General features: G+C 40.1%; 2 protein-coding genes across 5 annotated transcripts in view; both read left to right on the top strand.

Annotated features, from left to right (window-relative positions):
• NHS (NHS actin remodeling regulator) overlaps positions 1-5,331 on the top strand; it is a 345,093-nt gene extending 339,762 nt beyond the window's left edge. Inside the window, exon 9 of the mRNA XM_061408043.1 lies at positions 1,242-5,331. Coding sequence (XP_061264027.1) covers positions 1,242-1,851 — 610 coding nt within the window. The 3' untranslated portion in view covers positions 1,852-5,331. The remainder of the gene's footprint in view (positions 1-1,241) is intronic.
• Positions 5,332-6,489: 1,158 nt separating this feature from the next.
• SCML1 (Scm polycomb group protein like 1) lies at positions 6,490-24,552 on the top strand. 4 transcript variants are annotated; one of them, XM_061408047.1, is made up of 8 exons: positions 6,490-7,050; positions 13,180-13,324; positions 14,354-14,434; positions 14,904-14,981; positions 18,345-18,455; positions 19,294-19,339; positions 21,189-21,340; positions 22,868-24,552. In XM_061408047.1, the coding sequence occupies exons 2-8, from the start codon at positions 13,295-13,297 to the stop codon at positions 23,000-23,002; spliced, it is 633 nt and encodes a 210-aa protein (XP_061264031.1). In that variant the 5' UTR covers positions 6,490-7,050; positions 13,180-13,294; the 3' UTR covers positions 23,003-24,552. The 4 variants fall into 4 exon arrangements, with proteins under 4 accessions (XP_061264031.1, XP_061264028.1, XP_061264030.1 ...); XM_061408044.1 differs by having other exon boundaries at positions 6,494-7,050; positions 18,838-19,339; XM_061408046.1 differs by lacking the exon at positions 14,354-14,434 and having other exon boundaries at positions 6,495-7,050; positions 14,907-14,981; positions 18,838-19,339.
• Positions 24,553-25,251: the final 699 nt, after the last annotated feature.

Raw genomic sequence — 25,251 nt, 5'->3', positions numbered from 1 at the left:
CCAATGCTGCCACTTATCCAGTCTCGAGCCACTTAAAACCTGTTTACCTATTCCCTTGCTGTAAATAGGGTACCTATAGCTCATGCGTTCTGTTCTGATGATACAGTATCATGTCATTGTCTAGAATATGATAGATACTACAAGCAGACATTAATTTGAAATCCCTACCTTATTGGAGTGCCAGACACTGACATACACAAGATAGTAACCACAGAGCTTCCAGTGCATGAAAATCAGGCTGGTCTCCAGTTGCAAAGCTGACATTTTCTCTAACCTACAGGTTTTTAGGTTGGTGAGAAAGCAAGTTGCCAGTACGTTGCAATGAACTGACGTCATGCTGACTCATGATTAAGTTCACTAAATTTATGCCTGTTTATTTTAGCTAAAGAAATAATACAGTGATGGATGGGTGCCTAGGTTTGGTAGACTTAACAGAGTTTGGCAATCTTAGATTTACATTTAGACAGCATTTATTTATGTGCAGCACAGTGACAAGAAACATTTTCTTTTCTTGAGAGCTTATAGTGCACAGAGCTTTAAGAGCTCCAGAGGTAGCCTAGATACTGATTAATAGAGTGTTGAAATTCCTAGGTAGCTATGGAAAATGGTATTTGCAGCCAAAATAGATCGACTTATTTAAGGAGTCAAGGAAGAAATATATTTATATGGAGGAATTTTAAAAGTAGACAGAATAGTATAATGCACCCACCCCTCCTCCCCACCTAAACACACACACAGACATGTCTATCACCTATCAACCTATCAACCATCAGCCTGTAGCTAGTCCTGTCCCATCCATACCTCCATCCACTTTGCTCTCCCAGTACTCACAGGAAGCCAGTCCCAGACATCAGAGTATTTCATCTGTAATACAGAGACAGGCTGAATGAAGGGGACAGTCCTTCACCATCTACATGCTAACCAGAACTCAGCAGTAGTTTTTTATACTTTTGTGAAACATGCCAGTAAGTCATCCTCTAAAACCTCTAGCCCCCACATGAGTCATTATTTGAAACGGTCCCTTCCATAAACCTAATTCCTGTCCACTGGTTGTTGGAGAATTTCCCACAGGCTGCAAGTACAAGGGTTGGGTCTTACTCCTCATGTCTGCGGCCCTAATGCTTAGTATCCCAGCAGACGGGGGCCCCGAACTGTTCTTTAAGGGGATGCAGGAATGTGACTTAACACTTTTAGTTTCATCCAAATGTATTGTGGACTGAGATTTTTCCCCTTCTTAAAAGGTCCAAGAGGAAAGTACTTGGAAGAAAAGATTCTGGGGACATGTCTGTCCGCAGTAAATCGAGAGCTTCCCTGGGCAGCAGTAGCAGCAACAGTGCCGGTTCTGTCACCTCGCCCAACAGCAATGTGACCACCCCAAACAGCCAGAGGTCTCCTGGCCTCATCTACCGAAATGCCAAAAAGTCCAACACATCCAATGAAGAGTTTAAGCTATTACTCCTGAAGAAAGGCAGTCGCTCAGATTCCAGTTACCGCATGTCTGCTACTGAGATCCTGAAGAGTCCCATCCTGCCCAAACCTCCTGGGGACCTCACCGCGGAGTCCCCCCAAAGCCCCCATGAGGCCCATCAGGGGTCACCGGGAACTGAAGCACTATCTCCCCTCTCTCCGTGCTCCCCACGGGTTAACGCAGAAGGGTTTTCCTCGAAGAACTTTGCCACCTCAGCATCAGCCAGGGTTGGACGTTCCCGGGCTCCTCCTGCGGCCAGCAGCAGCCGCTACAGTGTCCGCTGCAGGCTGTACAACGCGCCCATGCAGGCAATCTCTGAGGGTGAGACCGAAAACTCTGACGGGAGCCCACACGACGACCGATCCTCCCAGAGCTCCACGTAGGCGAACCCGCCAGGCTGGCTATCCAAGGCCAAAACCTTACTCATATGAGGATGGAGGAACAAAACGGAAGACGTGGGATAAGTCAGCATGTGGTGGGGTCCCATCACGTTTACCAATGAGTTCCTAAATATTTTCTGGGGAAATGGAAGGTGGTTCGGTCTTTCTTATGTTTTTCAGTAGCTGCACTGTCTTTCATATTTTTCTTTAGCATAGTTTGATTTACTCAGTCTCATTCCTTTTGATAATAGAGAATTTTAAAATGTGTGCTTTTCACAAAACCTAGAAAATTTTTTTCCCAGAGCTGCCTATTCAGAAAACAAAGCCCTCACTGTCATAATTCATATGAAGATGAAATTACTCTGGAGGTTTGGTATATTTTTACATTCAAATGGACTAAAGCAAAATTTAGAAGAACTACACACATGTAAATACCATATTTTTGATAAAAATGTGTAAATAGATTTATCAACGACGAGTGGACATGTGGCCAATTATCTACCACACACCAACTGTTTATAGAACACAACAAATACAGTGTAATAATTGTATTCTGTGAATACCATTTTCATATCGAAGACCATATTTAAATGTCCACCAATATGATTTCTGAGTGATAAACCTCAAATATGACTTTTAAACTGGTGAAATAAAGGAAATCTTGAGGTCATATAGTGAAATGTGATTAATTTAAAATAATGAATTCAGACTTAACCATTTTGTGACAAATTGCAGCACCACACAAACTACTGGTAACACGTGGCTGATTGGCCATGTGGTAATCTGAACAGAAGTAAAAGCATGCTTTTGATTTAAAAAACAAAATTAGTGAGAGAAGTCATCATTTTCAATACAAAGCCCTGAACAACAGCACTTGACAGTGTCCTTTTAACTTCAATTTTTCAATGGATTGCTTTAAAGAGAATGAGTAGGGGAAACAGTAGTTAATTTTAGGTTCCATTTTATATTACACTGCTGGGGACATAAACGTCATAATCTGATAACAATTATCTTTAAACTCCTTCAACAGTTTAGCAATTAGCTCCAGGTTGTTTAATGAACAAAAATAAAACATAAGCATGCCACAGAGCTGTGGATTTATCAGTAAGTACCTGCAATGAGTTTTCAGTGATGCTTTCTCTCTGTGCTGATGAGATTCATGCTACCTAAAAATTAACAGAAATGACACTGTGAACAATGTAGTTGGGAAATAGATATGTGTATATGCATTATTTATATTCACTGTTAAATGGGATTGGGGAGCATCTCTGGTTCACAATGCTACATACAACTGAGTTTTTGTCTGATTTTACTCTATCTGCTTGATGGCAAAAGGGGAGGGTGGTGGGTGGGACAAGAAATGTCAGGGCAAGTGCTCTGATAAAATGAAGGCAGGGAAACAAGCTGAATTACTTGAAATTACTTGACTTTTCTTGTCTTAAAACTGAAAAAAAAATGTAGTTACAAGTTGAAATCTGCCAATGGGTTATACACCCGTGATTTTAACATGAACTGATACTAATGTTTGAGATGATATGTCAGAAATATAAGCAGCTATGAACTTGGAATATGTTTTGAATGAGAGAAGGTAGAAAGTAGAGAACTAAGAAGGAATATGGCCTATAAAAGAATAGAATGTGATTAGAATGATAGAACATACCAGAGTTACCAAGAAATTGATAAGCAGCTGGTTTTAAGCTTATGCAAGTGGCATTTGGGAAAGTAGAATGTGGGAAAGGGGGTTCGTGGTTTTGGTTTAATTCATGCAATATGAAGGAGAAAGCCTGGTCTAAGAAGATGCTGTCTTTCAATAGAAACACTTTATAAGACATTACAGAGTGAGAATAACAGGATCTGATTGCTGTTGGGTTTCTGTTTGTTTCTTTGGGAAAAAAAAAAAACCAGTTTATTCTGTTTTCGTTATCAAAATGTGTTTCTTAATTTCTTGTCATCCTTGTGTGTAAAAGGGGTGCTGGGGGTGGTAGGGTATAGGAGGGAGAATGTGTGTGTGTGTGTGTGTGTGTGTATGTGTGTGTGTATGCTTGTGCAGGGATAGATAAGCTACCTGGTAAAGGATACATTTGAACATTTATAAAGTATTATACTTTTTATTAAAAGAAAAATGTTTGGGGGTTTGGAACAAATGGACCATCATTTCTCATTGGAACCCATTAGTTAAGAAAACCAGCATGGTTTAACACCACATGGGAACATGAATAACTTTTTTCTCATGCTTTGAAAAGTACACTTGGCAAACTTTTAAAAATAAGGTTTTTAGACAAATGCGATAAGAAGTCATTTCCAGTCACAATAGGTGATCTTTTGTAATTTTCATAAAAGCAGTTCGTTTGCAGTATGGCTTTTGTGTAATTAGGGGTTTTTTAGTGTAAAGAAAGGTATGTGGGCTTTAAAAGTGATTCTAAATCTTGAACAGAAAACAAATTGGCTTTAACAAATATGTCACCTTATTATTGATATTAATTTAAGTAATGGTACCATATATATATTTTAAAATACATATTGACTTGAATTGTGAGGCAATAAGAGCATCTATATGTAATGATCACAGAACTAACCCTTAGAATATAGTTTTACTTATTTTGTTTACTCTAAAAATCTATAGCAGAGTTTCTCTATTTTATATTTCATAGATTTAAAAAAAAACCCAGATAAAGATGGATTTAAAATTCACTGTGCAAAAGAGTATTGAGTAACAAACTGAGTTTTAAAAAAGCAAGAAATTCCTTTGTAATTTGGAATAATCTACATGGCTTTATCACATAGCATATAAGACCAAGATTTAGAGGGCTGTTTTCAACATCACTGCCGTCTTGAAGCAGGATACACACATTAGGTATTGTGAAGAACATCAACCCAAACTTTTCTTCTGTTGTTTGCACTGATGCTATTTTTTCTTCTTTTATGTTATACAACATGTCTATGTTGTGTGGGGGAGATATTTTTTCCTTATTTTTTGATTTTTTTTTCTTTTTTTTTTTGGCTAAGTAGAGGACATGGACTAGTTGTAGCAAACAAAAACATGCTGTTTGCTCTTGCCAAAGTTCAGTGAGAGAGTACATATGCTGCAGTGGTGGCAGACTCAGAGAATTAGATCATGACAAAGATTTACAACTATGAGGAAGGTTATAGTGTAACTCTTTTGGTACTAGAACCAGTTCATGCTGGCCGAAAGACAATGGTTTATGGACTTGCCTCCATTTTGTATTTTTGTAATATTTGTAAATATGGACTTTTTAAATTGTTGCAAAAATGGTTTCTTTTGTAAGATGTTTTCAACGTTTACATTCAATTCAAGCCTTTGTATATTTTAGAGCTGTGCAACACTTTAAGTCTTGTATTTATTTTTAGTAAAAATGGTGACAATTTCATTGTGAACCCTTCTCAAAAAAATGTACCAGAAAAGTTTGATTACCTAGAAAGTGTGTATAGAAACTGCAAATAAACGTGACTGCAATTAAACAACTGGCTTCTCTCTTCATTGTTATGTAATTGTATAACATGGATTTAAAATTCACTGTGCAAAAGAGTATTGAGTAACAAACTGAGTTTTTAAAAAGCAAGAAATTCCTTTGTAATTTGGAATAGTCTACATGGCTTTATCACATAGCATATAAGTCCAAGATTTAGTGGGCTGTCTTCAACATCACTGCCGTCTTGAAGCATGCATACCTGGGGTTTCACAAACAGCAAGTGTTTCACAGCGGACCTGGACCTAAGCAAGGGGAACTGCTATGGTAAAAGTATGAGCAAAATAATAATGGTAATAATAAACACTGTCTCTGTAATGGGCTCTAATTTTGCTTTGTATTTGAGAGGAGAGAGAATACATTTCCAACATCCAGTATACTTTCCTTGTACCTCTCCAGGCCAGGAAATTACTTATGGCTTTTCTTTAAAGTAACCTGCTTGGTTTCTGATAATTACTGACTGTGATGAGCAACCTTGATACACCACTAAGTAATGCCACGAACCCTTTATCATGCAAATTTGTGTGCCAGATACTGTTCCAAGTGCTTTGCTTACTCTAACTCAAGAATATCCGCTCCCACCATGCTGTGCCTGTTTAACCAGATAAGGAAACTGAAGCACAGAGCCATTATTTACCTGGGTTGCCCAAAGCCATAGAGCGCTTAAATGTTGGGGCTAGGGTACAAACCCAGCAAATCTGGCTCCAAGGTCTGTTTTAACTCGCCCCATGGAGAGAGAACTTTTTGAAATAACTTTCCCCATATGAAGAAGGGGACGACAGAGGATGAGATGGTTGGATGGCATCAACGACGCCATGGACATGAGTTTGAGTAGACTCAGGGAGTTGGTGATGGCCAAGGAAGCGTGGTGTGCTGCAGTCCATGGGGTGGCAAACAGTCAGACATGACTGAGCGACTGAACTGAACTCCCCATTTGTACCAAACCACAATTGCTAAAGCCTCCTCTCTCTCCCGCTTCAAATTTCAGCATTGACGTGTACACCTAGGATTGAGTCAAAGTCAACGCCTGTGGTGTGTCACAGAGGGACTTCGAGGGAGGGGGCAGAGGGGGGAATTATATATATTTTTTAAAAGCTTCAAAGAACTAGCCAACAGGTGGTGAAGCAGCACGCTAAGCTTCAAACCCGCACCGTCGTAGGAAGTAGCCCGTGCAGGCGCCTTAGGGCAGCTGCCAAAACCTCTCTAAGCTTTAGAGGCCCATGTTTTCAGTCAAGCACGGTTCGGATCCCACCAGCCTCCACAAACAAACCAGAGGTCCAGTGCGGCTGCACTGTGGGAAACAAAGCCTTGCCATTGGCCATCTCTCTAATAGCGCCCCTGTGACAGCTCAGGGGTCCCCTGGATTGGGTAGCTGATAGCCACGCTGATTGGGTGGCTATCCGCAAAGCCTTGCCATTGGCCATCTCTCTAATAGCGCCCCCTGGATTGGGAGGCGTGTCTTGTGGCGGCCGCTGATTGGTCAGCGGTGTGCATGGGGCGGTGCGGTTGGCTACTGGCGTGTCACGTGGACGAGCCCTATTTCCGGTGCGAGGACCGTTTACTCCACCACTGGTAAAATCTAACCGTCTTTTTCAGCGTCTGCTGGGGGTACGGGACACAGCTAACCGTTCTCTCACGGCTAACCGTTCTCTCACGGCTAACCGGTTCCCGCCCCTTTCTGAGGCCAATTTCGCGGACTCCGGGACCAGAAAAGGTTTGTCAAATGGCACTTTTTCCTTCCTTTGAACTTCTTTTCTTTTTCTTTTTAATATAAATTTATTTATTTTAGTTGGAGGCTAATTACTTTACAATATTGTATTGGTTTTGCCATACATCAACATGAATCCACCACAGGTATACACGTGTTCCCCATCCTGAACCCCCTTTCCTCCTCCCTCCCCACACCATCCCTCTGGGTCGTCCCGCTAGAAGCAGTTGAAAAGAGGTTTGAGTTTGACTTAATGGCTGCAGGGCTCCAGAGCGAGGTGGCGGGGGAGGAAGATTTACTTGAGGGAAGAGAAAGGATTTGCCCTTTCGGAAAGAGCCACTCTTTTCTGGCTCTGTTGGTGGGGTGGTTTGGGATGGTTCAGGTGGTTTGGAATAGTTCGGAGTGTTTTGTTGAGGTGGTTCCCGCTGCCACTTCTGGGATACCAGTGCGTAGGCACTTGAGATTTGGCCTCTTAGTGGGTACCGGGTGCTGACTGAAAACAGTTGATCCTTTTTCATCCTTTCTCTTCCTTGGCATGCGAGGGGGCCGAGGGGGACGAACGACCGAGGCTCTCACGCTTTATTCAGATTCTTCAAACTGAAAATCCTATTAACTAGCAAGGTTTGTTGTAACACTTTTTGAGATGTAAACTTTGATTTGGAGGCATCTGATTGTAACCGGCGTTAGTCAAATAAAGCGCAGCTAAGCTGTTGGTGTTGTAAATATGCTTTCCAGCAGCTCAGTTGGTAAAGAATCCACCTGCAGTGCTGGAGACCTCAGCTCAATTCCTGGGTCGGGAAGATCCACTGGAGAAGGGATACTCCAGTATTTTGGGGCTTCCCTGGTGGCTCAGCTGGTAAAGAATCCTCCTGCAATGCGGGAGACCTGGGTTCGAACCCTGGGTTGGGAAGATCCCCTGATGAAGGGAACGGGCTACCCACTCCAGTATTCTGGCCTGGAGAATTCCATGGACTATGTAGTCAATGGGGTCACAAAGAGTCAGACACGACTGAGCGACTTTCAGGTGAAACAAAGTAAAGATGTGGTTCGAGCACAGTCGTTTGATAACTTCATCTGTTGGGGATCGCTTCCCTCCGTTTACCTGGCTTTCCCTGAAGTGGTACTGCTCTAGCGTTTTAAACTAGTTTAATGTTTATGCATAGTGATTTTACAAGCAAAACTTTTATATACAGTATTGTATAAAGAGCAGTGTATGGGCTCGATTCCCTGTCGGCCGAGTTTATAGCCTCTAATGTTTGATACGGACAGCAGAAGGGCTGCTTTTCAGAGTCCTGACAGGACTTTGAGAAAGTGATCAGTGTATTGACACAGACTTGTTTAAAAAAAATTTTGGCGTGGTCTGGCGATTGTAATCTGCCCTGTCTTACCAAATATTTCTTGCTGTGGTTTTTGGATAAGTTGATGAGTTGATGGCAAGGGAGAGCTAAAGAGCAGAATCCTCAAGTGACTTTTGAGAAAATGTCTTTGCAGTGTCTTTTATTAATTTTTAAAAATTGTAATGTATTTTTTGGGGCTGTGGTGGGTCTTGCTTGCTGCGCCGGCTTTTCTCTAGTTGCAGCCACGGGGGGCTACTCTCTAGTCGTGGTGTACAGGTTTCTCATTGTGGTGACTCCGCTTGTTGTGGAGCTCGGGCTCTAGGTGTGCAGGCTTCAATAGTTGCTGCAGGTGAGCTCAGTAGTTGTGGCTCCTGTAGTTGCACAGGCTCAGTACGTGTGGCACAGGGGCTTAGTTGCTCCCTGGCATGTGGGATCTTCCCAGAGTGGGAATCAAACCCCTGTCTCCTGCATTGACAGGCGGTTTCTTCACTGCTGAGCCACCAGGAAAGCCCCCTTTGCTATGTTTTTAATGTCTGAACTGTGTCTGTTTGAAAACCAGATGGTTTTTCTTAACACTTTGAGTTTAGACTTCCTAGTGTAAAATGTAAGTGAACTTCACTGTAAGTAAGCTTGTTTTGCAAGATTTTGAATTTAACAAATTATATTAATTTTGCAGAATCTAGTCATAGTTGGGCTCTAAGAAAATGTTGCAAAACCTTTGCTTCCCTTGTGGAAAGAAGAGAAGGGGAATTAAAACTTAGACTTGGCCTACTGTGAACCAGACATGATGCTGAGTGCTTAACTGTAATTTGGTCTTTCACAGCTCTATGAAGTAGCTATTATTCCAACTTTACAGGTTAAGGAATTGAGGCACAGAGGGGTTAAATCCCTGCCTAAGCAAAATAGCAAATTTTGCAGTTTGGATTCAGATTCATGTATTTCTTAAAGTCCAGTTCTTTGCACAGTGGACTGCTATTTAAAATTCATTTAGGGGAAATGGTTGCTATACCTGCAGTACATGGTGCAACATGAGTGATAATTACATGTTATGATCCTGAGCAAAAAATATATATATATGAAGCAAAAAAGAAATCCTTGACAATTGTTTTTTTGGTCGTGTTCCAAGTACCAAAGAATCTCATAGAAGTTACAGTTTTTCAGTGTTGGGTTGATTTCCAAAAACCTTGAAACATTTATTGATGTAATAAAACTATGTTTCAAAGGTTACTTGAATGTTGCAAAATTATGCTTTCATCAGATTATAACTATCAAAGGAAAAGCTGACATAAAATAATGTAGAACATTTTTATATTTGAAATGTATCCTTTTCAAAGTACATTTTTGCTATTGCTCCTAGTGAAAGGAAAATCTCTCTGTAAAAGAAAAAAACAATTTTTTTTAGTTTATACTAAAATATATAGCAATAATTGCTTTTTAATTCTTCTAATATCTATCCTATGTACTTATTGTAGATGGTATACATTCTTTTAAATTATAGCATCTATGTAGGCTTCTCCAGTGGCTCAGATGGTAAAGAATCCACTTGCAATGTGGGAGACCAGGGTTCCATCCCTGGGTTGGGAAGATCCCCTGGAGGAGGAAATGGCAACCCACTCCAGTATTCTTGTCTGGAGAATCCCATGGACAGAAGAGCCTAAGGGGCTACAGTCCATGGGGTCACAAGGAGTGGGACACAAGTGAGCGACTAAGCATATATGATCCTGAGGATTTGTTGTCCGTGTGCTCCATGACAAGTTGATTCTTTGAGAGGGTGTCATGACTACCTAAATAATAATAAGGTGGCTTTTCTATGCCAGTCATTGTTCTAAGCACTTGACATATATTAATTCACATCATCCTCATAATTCCATGGTTTGTGCTATTATCCCCATTTTACGGTTTTGGTTTTTTTTAAGCACAGAGAAGTAAGTTGTCCAGAGTCACACAGTAAGTGGAGGAGCTGGGACCCACACCCTGTATGCTGGCCCAAACTCTAAGGTCTTAATGCTATTTGATGTTGTCTCTCCTGTAACTAGCCAGCATGTGACAACTGTTTTAAAAGTGTTGAAGTGTGAGTGTTCTGGTACTTCTGGAAAAGCAGTTTTACTTCCCGATGGTGTGACATTGCACGCTTGCTTTGTGGAGCTGGAAGTTGAAGGAAGCCTTGACGTTTTGAGTTGGTTCTCCTGTGTGGAGTGGTCTTGTGGAGTGCAGGGTACTGGGGGCAGAGGGCACGGCAAGTGCAGAGGTTCAAAGAATGCCAGGTCAGCTTTGATTTGTCCGTGTCCTACAGAGCCAGAGGTGCTGGGTGAGTGTCTGCTGGGTGACTCCATGTACACTGCCTCTGTGTTTACAGTAGAGTTTTAGCAGAATTGTAATTAAGCCAGAGGGGGACTGTCTGACTGTTAGAGCTCTAACAGTGGTTGCCAAACTGTTTCTACAAGGTCAGATGGCAAGTATCTTAGTTTTAGAGCAAGGAGATAAGTGATAAGAGGTGACATCTAAGTGGTGTGGAGAGACCTGACTGTAAAGACCTTGTAGGCCATGGTAGGAGTTTGGGATTTTATTTTGTTCTTGGCCAAGAAGGGATTCCAGGTGATTTTAATGAAAAAGTAAAGCACCTAGACTCTGAAGCCAGACTGCACCACGTACTAACTATGAGACCTGGGCAAATTATTAAAATTTCTTTGCCTCAGTTTTCTCTTAAGGAAAATGGGGATGCTAATAGAGCCTGCCTTGTGGGGTTGTCAGGAATACTAAATGAATTAACATACATCAAGTGCTTAGAACATTGCCTGGCACAGAATAAGCAGTAAAAAATCTGTTAGATGGTATTATCTGTACCTTGTGGCATAGTCCAAATGTTCTATAGTGAAACTGTATTTAATGAAAAATTATATATTTAAATCTATAAAACAAAGTTGTTGAAATACTCCCTAGAGCTGGGGTCCCCAATCCCTGGGCTACAGACTGGTGCTAGTCTGTGGCCTGTAGCACAACTGCATGGCGGTGGTGAGCAGCAGGCTAGGGAGCAAAGCTTCATCTGTATTTACAGCTGCTCCCATCACTTACATTCCCCCTCCCCAGTCCATGGAAAAAGTATCTCCCACAAAACCCCTCGCTGCTACCAAAAAGGTTGGGGACTACTGCCCTAGAGTAGACACTTTAACTCACTATTCTCATTCTTTGTGCATTCGAGCAGATCCTGCTCTGCAGTGTCTTTTGTAAGAGCAAGACTTGAGGAGTAACTTTTGAATATCTATGACTTGGAACTAGGTAAATAAATCATAGCCTATTTGCAAGATGGGGAACTGAGACGTTGTTGAAGTGACTATGGTATATCTAAAGGTACTGATTTAGAAAGACATCTTTTACTTTTGTCTCTTTTTGAACTTGTACATTGTATTCTTTTCTGCATCTGGGTTTTACTCATCGTGGTGGTTGTGAGATTTCTGAGATTTATCCTTGTGTGTATCAATAGTTGGTTTATTCTCACTGCTGTGAGAGTTGGTTTATTCTCAGTGCTGTGTAGTCTTCCTTTGTATGAAACCCCAGTTCAAGTAGTCATGACTTGTATTAGTTGTATAATCAGAAAAAAATAGTCTAAAAAAAGTAAAATTTGGTTGAAGTTACAGCTCGAATTAAAGGTATCTAATAACCTGAATTTATTTTACATTAGTAGACTGTGTTTATCTAACTTGAGGGGTCTTCCCAGGTGGCTCAGTGATAAAGAATCTGCCTGCCAAGTAGAAGACACAGGTTTGATCCCCAGGTCAGGAAGATCCCCTGGAGGAGGAAATGGCAACCCACTCCAGTATTCTTGCCCTGGCGGCTCCTCTATCCATGGGATTGCAAAAGAGTAGGATGCGACTTAGCAACTAAATAACAACAATCTAACTGGAGTTACTTTTCTCTCTTTCTGCCTCTCATTACTGCTCAGGATGGATAAAAGGGCATTAGCTCTCTTATGATTGGAGAAGGAAATGGCAACCCACTCCAGTGTTCTTGCCTGGAGAATCCCAGGGACGGGGGAGCCTGGTGGGCTGCCGTCTATGGGGTCGCACAGAGTCGGACGCGACTGAAGCGACTTAGCAGCAGCAGCAGCAGCTCTCTTATGAACACCCCTCCCAGCGTTCAAATCTGCTACAATGATAGCATTATACTCAATATCCTTTTCTGATTGCTAAGAGGAATGACTCAACCATAACTGAGCCTACATAATTCTAGAAGAGATGTTGACCTATTTTTTAACATGCAGTTAGTTATTTAGGTTTAATACAAAATTTAACTATGGAAGCAATCATAATCTTGGTGCTGAAATGACCTTAGATGTAATTTTGCCCAGTTTTCACCTGGCAGGGGAGGATCTGATGTCTTTAGTGTCTGCCCAGGCCACACCTTGGTGGAGGCCCAAGCTGGACTCTCCTGACTCAGATCTGCAGGCCTGCAGCCTCCCTGAGTAAAAAGCCTCTGAACTCCTTGACAAAAACAGTTAGAACTTATGCTCTGTTGTTCATTTGTTTCCAGCACTTACTCTGTAGCCTTTAGGTTGTAAAGCATTCACTTTACAATTTGGAACTGTGTTTGATCTGGATTCTTATTCCTACATCTGAATAATAAAGCCCTTCAATTTTTAAGTGTATCCTAAATCACTAATGAAAGAATTCTCATTTTGTTGCTCTCTAAAATTCAACCAGGACTCCAATTCAACTTGAGTTGGCATTCTGAGAATATACTTATGTTAAGTTTACTAAGGCAATAAGTGTGTGAAGTAACTTTTTTATGCATTGCTTTTCAGGAGTAAGCTTTACCAGTCCTAGACGTTCAAGCATTTTCACAAATAAATCCTCCAGCAAGTTTCAAAATAATTAGGCCCAACTCAGGAAGTGGAGTTGCTCTGTTGCACAAAAAAGATGTCAAGCGGATCTAGTGAAGTTGATGTGGTTTGTATTTCAAGTTGAAAATCTGCTTTTGTTCATTTTATTGTGTTCTGTTTCTTTTCCAAGTTGAGTTTAATTTCATACAGTAAAATGCAGAGATTGTACGGTTCACGAGTTCCAGACAGTGATGTTTAAAGTATTTAAATGATGAGCATATGTGTACAAGTTTTAAAATTTTAACTATCTACCAAGATTCATTTTTTCTGACTCTTTTGACATAATTATATGAAAGCATTTTGAAAAGTATAACGCCCTGTATACAAAGGTAATATGGGGTCTATCTGTCTATCTATATATTTTTAAGTATTAATCTATAACCCAATCCCACATTATCTTGTTTATGGTTTTTGAAACAGACATATGTACTTTTAAATGGTTAAAATTATTCCTGTAGCTCACAATCCATTCTTAAAATACACTCTTAGAATATCATGGTTGTTTGCTATCTATTTACTTATTTATGCCCTATCTCCTTCTCCCCAAAATGTTTTAGGTGATTTAGAGATTAACTTCTCAAGATAAATAGGTGTGGGGAATTCCCTGGCAGTCTAGTGGTTAGGACTCTTGAGATCTCACTCTCAGCTGAGAGTCCACATTCAATCTCTGGTCTGGGAACCAAGATCCCACAAGCCTCACAGTGCAGGGGAAGAAAATAATAAAAAATATATGCCTAAGTATTTCCTATTTTGTCCACAGAGTGGCACTGTTGGATTATTTTAAAAAATCAAAAGCCATGTAGAGGATTCTTCGTAGTTGCTTTTAGAAAACTTGCTTATTTTATAGCAGTTCTGGTGCCAAATTACTAGAAGACTAGACTTTCTACCTTAAGGTACAGAGGAGGAATTGATGTCTTATGTGTGGTTGTGATAATGAGAAGTTTTGAAAGTGCATCTTTTCCTGTAGTCATAGTATTGAAAATAGACAAGGTCCTTTGATATCACCAGTTGCCTTTTGGAGCTTCTTAGAAGTAAAGTAAGTCCTCAATTTTTCTCTATCATCATTTCTTTTAATTTGTTAATAAATCTTCCTTAGATAAGAACACGAATCCCTGCTTATGATGATGATAACACTGTTCTTTATGCATATGAACCAAATACTGCATATTTCAGTAATGTAAGTAATGTTAATTGCCATTTGCAAATACATTAACATTTAACCACTTTAAAGAAAAAGATTTCAATTCTTCATAAACTACAGATTTCCTCTAAACTCTCAAAAAATACTAGTCTCTCTTAAATTTGTCCACTTCCTTTCATTAAACAGTGAGCAAAATAACCATTTCACTTCTTTTTTCCCTTGCAGAGTAGGAAAGTCAGAGCAGTTTTTACTTATTTGTCAGTGTAAAACTCTAAACCTAAGTCCCTCTGACATTATGAATTCTTTCCTTATTCCCTCTCTTAATCAGCAGTGAGTATATTTTCATTCTCATATTAACATGATTTTTTTTGTCTCTGGTTTAGATTAAGACCTCTGAAACTCTTTGAAAAGTTGGTTTAAAATAATAAGTTAATATTATTCTTTCCTCTCATTGTTCAGTCTGAATTTCACAGAATTATTAACTGTTCAATTTTTAAACTATTAGCAGGAAACTGCTGTATCTGACACATCTTTCAACGAAGAACAACAAGCAGTAATTCAGGATATCCTTGTTTATTGCCAGGTAAAAAAAGTTCTGTCTGTCTCAAATGCAGTTTTCTAAAACACTAAGCTAAAACTATTTTTATCTCATATAAAGTATATAATTGAAATTTTGCTGTATTGAATTATTTATGAATATCACTCTCATTATGATCTTTTAACAGTTTTCTTTGGTGAAAGTTTCAAAATAGCAGTGTGTAGGTTTTATAGCCTTTTGTAAAAGCCCTTAACTGATCAAATGTAGTTACAGCTCTTTGATCTAAACTGTTCGATACTGAATTAATTTCCCCTATTAATTCTTTAAAGGAAGTTGGCTGATATAGATAAAATTTAGTATGTACCTAAATGTATGTCAGGGCTTCCCTGGTGGCTCAAATGGTAAAGCATCTGCCTGCAATGCCAGAGACCTGGGTTCTATCACTGAGTTGAGAAGATCCCCTGGAGAAGGAAATGGCAACCCACTCCATGGACAGAGGAGCCTGGTAGGTTACGGTCCATGGGGTTGCAAAGAGTCGGACACGACTTCACTTTCCTTAAACGTATGTCAGGATATTTCAGTTGAAATGAAATGACACCCCACTGTTTATTAACGAGTTTATCTTACATAGTTTTGAGGGGATTTTTTTAAAAATTGACATATTAGTGGAGACTGATAGAGGTAGCTAACTATCAAGGATTTTGTGAGCTGCATACCCTAGCAATAATGAACATTTACAACAAATAAATGTTTCTTAACATATAACATTTCTTTGATACAATGAACTAACATACTTTGAAAAGTAAGAAGTGTTTATGAGAGTCTTTATCATTATCACTATTGAGAACAGAAGTGGAACACGTAAAGGGGACTTTTGGTGTCTTCTGGGGAAGAATGTACAGAGAGCAGGAACGTAGGGGCTAAGTAGGGAGTTCTGATTTTGAGCAGTGCTAGCCCAGCCTGCTTTACATCAGGATCCACGAGGTTGATGAATGAGGTTGACAGGGCTCTGCCAGGACCTTCTGAACGATTGTGCAAGACGCGGTGGGATGGAGCATCTCCCATCAGACACGCCCAGGTTTCAGAGTCACAGCCCTGCAGTGGGCCCTGGGGGATCCTCTCCATTTCTCCTCCTGTGCCGGCTCCCTCCTGTCTTCAGCGCCTTCTCTTCCCAGTCTAGGCCACACGGGGCAGCACTTCCACCTGTTGTTTTTTATCCTTCCCAGCGTCCCCTTTAGTAAAACCCCAGCCCTGTCCAGCCAGGCTGGGAAGCAGAGGGGAGGACCTCTGCTGGGGACTGGTGACCCTCAGACAACCCCAATCCTTCTCGCTTATTTCATGGAGAAAATGGTGAAGCGTGGAGCAGAAATCCCCTCCAAGTCCCGATTCTTCTCACAGCCCACAAACCTGCCTAGTTCCATCTCTGCCAACCTCCTTCCTGACCGCTGGAGGGGGAAAAGGGTTCCCCCTGTAAGGCTAACACTATCACTTCCTCTGGTTTCTGCATCTGATCCTCTTTCCCTGTGTTCAGACACCTCCCTTCATCCATCACCCCCCTCTCTCCCGGATCTTCAGCCTCTGTGTCTCTCAGCATATTCATTCTCCCACTGTTATTTATTAAAATCACTTTGTTTGACTTCCTAACCCTCTCTCCTTCCCTTCATAACCCAGCACTTTGAATGTCATTTATGTTCACTCTGTGAACATTTGACTTCCTGTTTGGGTATTTGGGAGGGTTGTTTTTTATTGAAGTAGAGCTGACTTACAATATTGTGTTAGTTCCAGGTGTAGAGCATAAATTTGGGGTGTAATTCCCTGTGCTCTACAGTAAAACCTTGTTTCTTACCTATTTTATGTATAGTAGTTAATATCAGTTAATGTCATACTCCTAATTTGTTGGGTATTTTTCAATATACTCTTCCTTCTGCCCTGTATGCTCTTGCATGCATTTCTACCTGGCAGACACCTTCTCATCTTTTCACTCTTAACACAGATAACGCCCACAACTGCCCACCTAGATTAGGTCTTGCCCTTCTGTGCACACTTAGCTTCTTATTCTTATCTGTATTATGGCCATAATATTAATAATGCTTGAACACTACTGGACTAGCCATTGTGCAGTATTATTATTATGTTAGTAGTAATACTATAGCACATTGCTTTGTCCTTAAGAGAACTAAGAGATATTTTCATCCTGATTATATTAATAAGGAAATTGAATAGCAGAGAAGTAACTTGAACCCCACTGTGTTCCCCTCAAGCCTGTGCTGAGAGCCAGCAGGTCTCACACTTGATCGTGTCAGAATCACCTAGAGGGCTTGTGAAAACACAGGTCGCTGCTCTCGCTCTCAGACTTCCCAATTCAGTAGATCTGGGGTGGGAGATGTAGCATTTCCGACAAGCTACTAGATGGTGCTGTTGCCTCTGGCACTGAAATCAATTGCTCCCGACTGCTTATCACTCTATTTACCTGGTCTCTTTACTTGTCTCTCTCCAGCTAAAATGGGAGTTCCTTAGGGCAGGAGTTTGTTCTGTTCTCTCCAGCTAAAATGGGAGTTCCTTAGGGCAGGAGCTGGTTCTGTTCTTTTTTATTTATTTTAATGTCCATATTCCCAGCATCTAGCAAAGCAGTTCTGGCAGGTGGTAAGCTCTCAATAAATGTTTAGTTGAATGAATGATGTAATGGTTCTGGCCTTTTAAGTGTATTTTTGCCCAAATGAAATTCCTGTGTATTTCAAGAATTCTCAGGTTTTATCAGTCACATACCCGATTAGCATACAGGGGCTGTGTACTCAAACATTTTATTAAGTTAATTGTTAATTGCATGACCTTAATCTGGGGTCTTCCCTGGGGGTTCAGTGGTTGATTCTACACTTCCAGTGCAGGGTTCAATCCCTGGTCAGGGAGCTAGAATCTCACATGCCACATGGCCAAAAATAAATAAATAAAATATGCTGATGCCAAAGGTCACATCTGTTGTATTTGGTTCACTGTTCCTTCCAGAGTGGACCCCTCACTGCCTATTAGTTTATACCATCGTTATGGAAAGAGGCTCTTTTGCCTTTAAGCAGATTTTAAAATTTCTTTCCTAAACTATCACCTTCCTTGATGTAAAATGACTCCAACATAAATGTGATGGCTTATAGGAATTGTGGTACATTTACTTTCCAGTATTCAAGCTTCTTCAAATGCCTGTATGATATGGAGTAGTTGAGTGGGAGGTTGGGGTGCTTTAATCTCAGCCAGCTCGGCCCTGGATCACCAACAACCAGGCATTAAGTGGGAAACAAGAAATTTCTGATGGCTTGAGAATTTTCTTTGCTCTGGCAGTCAAAGGTTGGCTTAATGGTATTTTTTACATTACTTTTCTTTTGAAGTAGAAATTAGTAACAGTTTGTACTATAATAGGCCATCTATGATGCTATTCAAGACCTGGATAAGAAGTTTGATATTATTCATGGAAAGGTTTCAAAAATTCACCGTTCCCGTTGCCGTGTGAAGTCAACGTGGCAAAGTCGTGTAAGTGTTACAAAAATATTTTCACAGCTATAATAAATAAACCTCTGGGTTCTAAAGATGCCAATTAGAAGTGAGAGAGAACTAATAACTCTTAAAGAGGAGTAAGGCTGATCTGTACTTACTGTAGCAGCAGATGGGAGACTAAACCTCTGCTGGAAAAATGCTGATGTTTAGGTTTGAGATATGTATGACAATGGGTATTTTTATATTTGTAACCATAATATATAAAATGTGATTCAAATGTAGGGGTGAAGAGGAATAGAGCACTTATCTTTAATAATATAAAGCAATCTTCCATAGAAAGTAAGTATCAATGTATTTACTATATATGTCCTTTTTCTTTTACTCACAATTAATTTGTACTGGGTTTGTGTCATTTCAGAAACTACATGGAAATAGACATAATCACCAGCATTCTAGAAAGAGCAAAAGCCATAAAAGGAAGAGAAGGGACTGTCCCTCTTCATTATCTTTAACTGAAAGTTATAGCCCCACTATACCAACAAGCAGGCGGGATGATGATTCCCAGAGCAACACTTTGGGAACATCTATTGAGTCCCATAAGTCCCCAGAGCGGGAGCAGGAGTCATTCTTCCAGGATCAGGAGCCAGATCTCAACCAGAGCCCCACCGTCTTCACACAATCCTATGAGCCATACGAATACATGCAGAAGGAACCCATGCAGGGACCCTCTTACTGCAGCAGCCCACGGGCCCACAATTTCTTCCCACTGGACCAGGCCACTATAACTCCACCTGCAGCCATACTGCCCGACATGGGACCTGAACCAATACCTCCCCCTGACGTTGTGACCTATCCACCTTTATTTGATCCCCAGCCCTCCAGGCAGAGTATCTCGCCTCCCTACACTCCGAGCACTTATGGTGAGTATGAACTGACACCTGTTCCTGGTAGCATTATTTACCCTATACTCCTTAGCACTTGGATGCAAGCTTGTGTAAGCTATTTGTTTCTCATCTGGAGTACTAGTTTGGGGTGATACTCTTAACGATGACTAACACTTCTTGAGTGTCTCTAATGTGCCCACACTATGCCAGTCAACTGACACTCCCTGTACACTAATAATCATAATGATTGCACTGTGAGTTTTTTCATCTTGTTTTTCTTGACCCTTTCCCTGTGTAAACAATCATGTGTTCCTAAAATGGCTAGAGCCCAGATGACAGAAAAGGAAAGGTACACTTTAGGTTAATTCACACAGAGGTCAAACTTGTGTTGACATCTTTGGTTAGAGAAACAAATCTTCCTAGCGAATTACAAAACCCACCTCCATTACAACACACTAACTTTAAGATGTCGAGCACTCTGGTTGAATAACTGAGTACTTGTCTGGGAGGGATTGGGGGCAGAAGGAGAAGGGGACAACAGAGGATGAGATGGCTGGATGGCATCATTGACTCGATGCGACATGAGTCTGAGTGAACTCCGGGAGTTGGTGATGGACAGGGAGGCCTGGCGTGCTGCGATTCATGGGGTCGCAAAGAGTCAGACATGACTGAGCGACCGAACTGAACTGAACAGAACTGAACTGTCTGGACACAAAGAAATTTGAGTACAACTTAGTTTACAGCATGGGCTTCTCTGGTGGCACAAGCAGTAAAGAGTCTGCCTTCAATGCAGGAGACCCGGGTTGAATCCCTGGGTCTGGAAGATCCCCTGGAGAAGGGAATGGCAATCCATTCCAGTAATCTTGCCTGGAGAATCCATCCCATGGACAGAGGAGCCTGGTGGGCCACAGTCTGTGGGGTCGCAAAGAGTTGGACATGACTGAGCAACTAACACTTTCTCATTTTTATTTTATAGCACAGCTAAAACTTCTTGTATGAGCACTTACATTGTTTCATGTCTCAGTTATTTATTTTTTAAATACAAACCTCCAACCAAAATATCTATTACTATGCAATTAAACTTGAAAGAGATATTCAGTGTAATGTTAAAGTTACTTTTGACCTAGCTAAGCACAAAATAATGTTTTCTGCAAAATTCAGATAAGCATTTAAGCCTTGAGATACAGGAATTTAAAAGCCATGGTAGAGGTTTGGTAAGAGAACTCATGTGGTTCTCAAAGATAATGGAAGTTATTGAAATTCGTTAATTAAAATTAATAAATTTAAGCAACTTTAGAACTATAAATTCTGGAAATTTCCACTGAAATTAGCTAGTAAAATAAACCTCATCTGGAGAGACCAAGAGGACAGAAATTGAGAGAAATTCATTGAAATTCTTAAAGGAAGAGAGCAGTAGTCTGGCTTAGATTAACCTAATTCAACCTAAGTTACAGGTCTTTTTGCTATATTTGCCTGTGGCCAAAGAGGCCTTGGGTTGCTCAGTCTGTTTTATGATCTTTGAAACTCTTTAAGTTACCTTCTGAAGTTGCTTTTGTTGTTTGGGGGAGGTCACGTGGGACAGCAACCCACTCTAGTACTCTTGCCTGGAGAATTCCATGGATGGAGGAGCGTAGTAGGCTGTAGTCCATGGGGTCGCAATGAGTTGGACACGACTGAGCGACTTCACTTAACTCACATGGGACATTCTTGGGTAGCTAGCCTCAGGTCATCTTTAGGCTTTCATTACATTTTACCTCGAAGTTCTGGATCCATGCTGGGGTACTTCACAGAATGTTCCAGGAATGATACAATTACTCCCTACTTAAATCTCTTCTTTCAGGATAATATCAGGTCAAGTATGATTTGTCTTTTTCCCTCTTTGAAGCTCCAACTTCACCAGTCAGAAATAACCCGGATTTCTTCAGAGAAAACCTCCCTGAGGACCCCTCAATCTGGTCCGTGGATGAAGTGACCATGTTTCTGCAAGATGTAGATCCTCAGACATTTGATCCCCTGGTTGACCTCTTCAGGGACCATGTAATGTATCTTTTGATCTAGTTTTTCTGCCTTAATGACTTTATTATCTCTTTGCAGACCCTTCAGTTGGTTACTGTTTAATATGGATGGTGGGGGAACCCTATCAACTGAGTTTTCCATATTTGAGAGAGTTTACTTTGCCCAAAGTCAGATCCTTAAAGGGTAGAGGGTGGATTTGTGCTTTAAATGGGTACCCAAGTCCCTAACATACTACAAGTCTTCAAGTTCTCAAGAGAAGATGATTCAGCATGGCCACTCTCAGGTGTCTTCTCCTTTGTAAGACCAGCTACAATGATCCTCCTCCCCACCTGCTCCCTGCTTGGCCCCGGGATTGTGAGTAGGAGGGAGTGAACCCAGTAACTGATTCCATTTGGCTCTGTCCTGTTGACCTTATGTGATTACTGACAATTTGGGATGCTGATACTCTCATGCTATTTACAAAGTAACATCATGGGCTAAATTTTTTAAGTTCTAATTTCTTTAATTTCTACTTTTACTTACTAGAAAATGTATAGAAGGTACCTGACAAAAGCAGTACTGTGAAGGACTTCAGGTCCCTTCAGCCAGTGATAAATGATTCAGCACAGTTTTATTTTTAAACTGCTGCTGCTAAGTTACGTCAGTTGCATCCGACTCTGTGGGACCCCATAGACGGCAGCCCACCAGGCTCCCCTGTCCCTGGGATTCTCCAGGCAAGAACACTGGAGTGGGTTGCCATTGCCTTCTCCAATGCAGGAAAGTTAAAAGTGAAAGCGAAGTTGCTCAGTCGTGTCCGACTCTTTTCGACCCCATGGACTGCAGCCTACCAGGCTCCTCCGTCCATGGGATTTCCCAGGCAAGAGTACTGGAGTGGGGTGCCATTGGCTTCTCATAAAAACCAAATAATATGCTTCAGCAGCATCACTTGGCCAATTAATTCTTTTTTACTAGGAGGATGGCTTGTGACTTTCAAGTAATATTTTTGTAGTGTTTCCTAATGAATAAAATTAGTGCCCACATATCTGATGTACCATTTTCAATATGGTAAGAAAATCAGTCATTAGTTTTCAGCATTTAATTAGCTTCAGACAACTAACTGATTACCTTCCAATGTTAAGACAGCACTGTATAGCATACTAATAGCTGAGATACTCATGTTCCAGCCCTTCTAAGAAAGTCAATGACCGTCTGAAATTCATTTTTATTATTCATTAAGTTTTTACTCTTTTTGTCATAGTTATGCAGTATTTTGTTTAACACAAGGTATTTAAAATTAGGTAGCTTGATGCTTAGGACATTTTAAAGATATTAAGTTAAATGTCCTTTTTCTTAAAATTTGAAGCAAATTTACAAGTGATTAAGTGATGCTTCACTGTACAAATTAGATTTTTGATAGTTTCCATCAATCAGTTGCAGATTCAGAGAATATATATATAGCTGGAATGAGCTGCTCTCTAATTGTGTTACATGTTCTTATATAGAAAGGAGAAACTATTCTGATTCAATATGAATGCTTTATTAATTATTTCATTTTCCTTTGCTCTGTAGGGCATTGATGGGAAAGCTCTGCTACTGCTCAGGAGTGACATGATGATAAAGTACATGGGGCTTAAGGTGGGGACAGCCTTGAAGATTTGCCACTATATTGACAGGCTTAAAAGAGAAAGATATATCCCCAATTGATAAACCACGTTAGATTGGACTTAATTCTGGGGAAACCGATGCCGTCTTTGCTCCACCCTTAGAAGTTTTTGTTGTGTAGAAGGTTCCTTTAAGATATGGTGTATCCAAAATAGCAGAACCTGGGATAGTCCAGTCTACTTCTTTAGAAGCCATTTAATGTGTTAGTGCTAGCACAGTCAAATGATTGTTTGTTCTTTTCATTATTTTCATTGTATAGTTTACAGATATACTTCATGCAAGAAACAGAAACACCTTTTGATTTTGGTTAATGTTTATATGTAAAACCAAAACAGCCAAATCCCAAAGGGCAAAATATCAGGCAGTGACAGGCTTTCTAAAGAAATCCATGTGATGTTTTCCTTAGAAGAAAATTTAAAGTTGCAACTATAGGTATCCTGTTTTTTCAAATATTTTATGTCTGTTACTGCAATGTTCTGTTTGTGTTCTACCAGTTTCCCAAAAGGGAATAGCCACATAAATTATTTTCCTTTCTGTTATTATTTCACTGTATGTTTTATCTGTCCCTATTTGAAGGGAAAAAGCAGCCTTTTAAGATTTCATGAGGCATTGTTACCAGTTTTTAAAAAAATTATCACACAGTCATTTCATGCAAGAGATATTACACTACAAGGGTGGTTTGGATTGAGTCTGACTATATTCTTTTCAACTAAATACATGTTATTTTACAACTTCCATATTTTGTCTAAACTTGGACATTTAACTAGGCATTCATTGCTCCCATCTCTCCATGAAGATGCCTATGTCTGAGTTTTTTAAAGATGTGTTTTATTGTCTCTTCATTCCTCATGTGGATACTGTTTTGTGTTTATATTTTGTATCTGAAGGATGCACACAATTAAATTCTTTTTTAATTTAAAATGGCACTTTACACTCCCACTGAGCTAAAGACCATCTCTATATATAGTGAGTTTTTTAATTCTTTAAAACACAAATTGTTTGTGTTTAAAACATGCAAGTTGTTTGCTCTCACTGGTACCTCTCAGCTCACACTTCAGGGTTTCCATACAGGGAAGTTCTATCTTGTGCAATGTTTCTAGTTAATTTCCTTTCTGAGCCATTTATCTTACTGCACTTTGAACAAGTACATTAATTCTGATTTAAACTTTACTTTAAAAAATAGAACCTTCAAGTGAAACGTTCATTGTTATTTTATTTATTACATCATTATGTTGTATAATATTCAGTGTAATGTTAATAAGCTATGAGAAATGGTGCTGATTTTATTAGCCATTTGTTATAAATGCCAATAAGATGTTCACCAGGGGTAAGAATATACATTGTCTTTTTAGAAAACCAAGTGTACCTTATAAGCAAATGTAACTATTTACTGGGCATATATGATTTAAAGGACATTTTCATCTGTGTTAGTCCTTTTGTGTTAGAAGATTCAGATTTCAACTTGGTCTTCTTTCAAACTGTTTGTGAAGATGCTGTGCCCACTTGAACAGTCCTCAGGTGTTTGTATAAGCACTATGTTTTACAGTTTTTAGATTTTAAATATAATAAAGTTTAATAATTACAGCCGTTAATGTCAAAGCCTCAGATTTGCTTTTACTTGCTTAAAGACTTAAAGCCAGCAGTGATGTTTGTCATGAATCGTTATGCTTTGTGACAGCCTCACTAGAGAATTCTCTTTCCATCCTGAATATCAAGGCAAAAGTATGGCTAACACAACAACTTTCATAAATGCAGACTTCAAGTACCAGAACTAGAATTTCATATCCACTGAAACAAATTTTTCTAAAATTACCCTCATCTTCATGAAACATAGTCAAGTCAAGACTAAATTTGTTCATGGAATGGTCAACTGACCAGTTGACCACATAGGCTCCTCCAAAGTGGCTGTGGTGGAAATCCTCAGGATTCATCTCAGACCAAATTCCCAAAAGGCCTCTCAAGGCCAGGAAAGACATACCAAAGGCTTGCCATCAGGCTGTGCTTCAGTGGATTTCACTCTTCTACAGAATCCCTAAAACGTGATTCCTGCACATGCCAGCAGGAATCCCACTCACCTACTACGGCTGCTCAGCACCCACGAGTTTCCAATGTCTGGAGGGACCAGGCAGAGAGACGGAAAATGTTTCGATTCTACCCACAGGTGTAGTTTACTAAAGTGCTTTAAGTCACAAATAACTTGAGGGGAAGGGCGTCCCTATATCTGGAAAACACAGATCAAAACCAGTAATATTACAGGCAAAACCCATAAAAATTATAACCATATTCACCAC

This window comes from Bos javanicus, chromosome X (assembly GCF_032452875.1).
Source record: "Bos javanicus breed banteng chromosome X, ARS-OSU_banteng_1.0, whole genome shotgun sequence".
Classification (NCBI taxonomy): Eukaryota; Metazoa; Chordata; class Mammalia; order Artiodactyla; family Bovidae; genus Bos; species Bos javanicus.
The sequence above is the reverse complement of the archived record's forward strand: the minus strand, read 5'-3'. Positions and strand labels throughout refer to the sequence as shown.

Excerpts from the sequence above, each read along its gene's own strand:
- SCML1 (XM_061408044.1), top strand. The coding sequence starts at position 13,295 with ATGTCAAGCGGATCTAGTGAAGTTGATGTG. Across the intron at positions 18,456-18,837 it reads AGTCAACGTGGCAAAGTCGT|AAACTACATGGAAATAGACA; the intron begins GTAAGTGTTACA and ends GTGTCATTTCAG. Across the intron at positions 19,340-21,188 it reads CTACACTCCGAGCACTTATG|CTCCAACTTCACCAGTCAGA; the intron begins GTGAGTATGAAC and ends CCCTCTTTGAAG.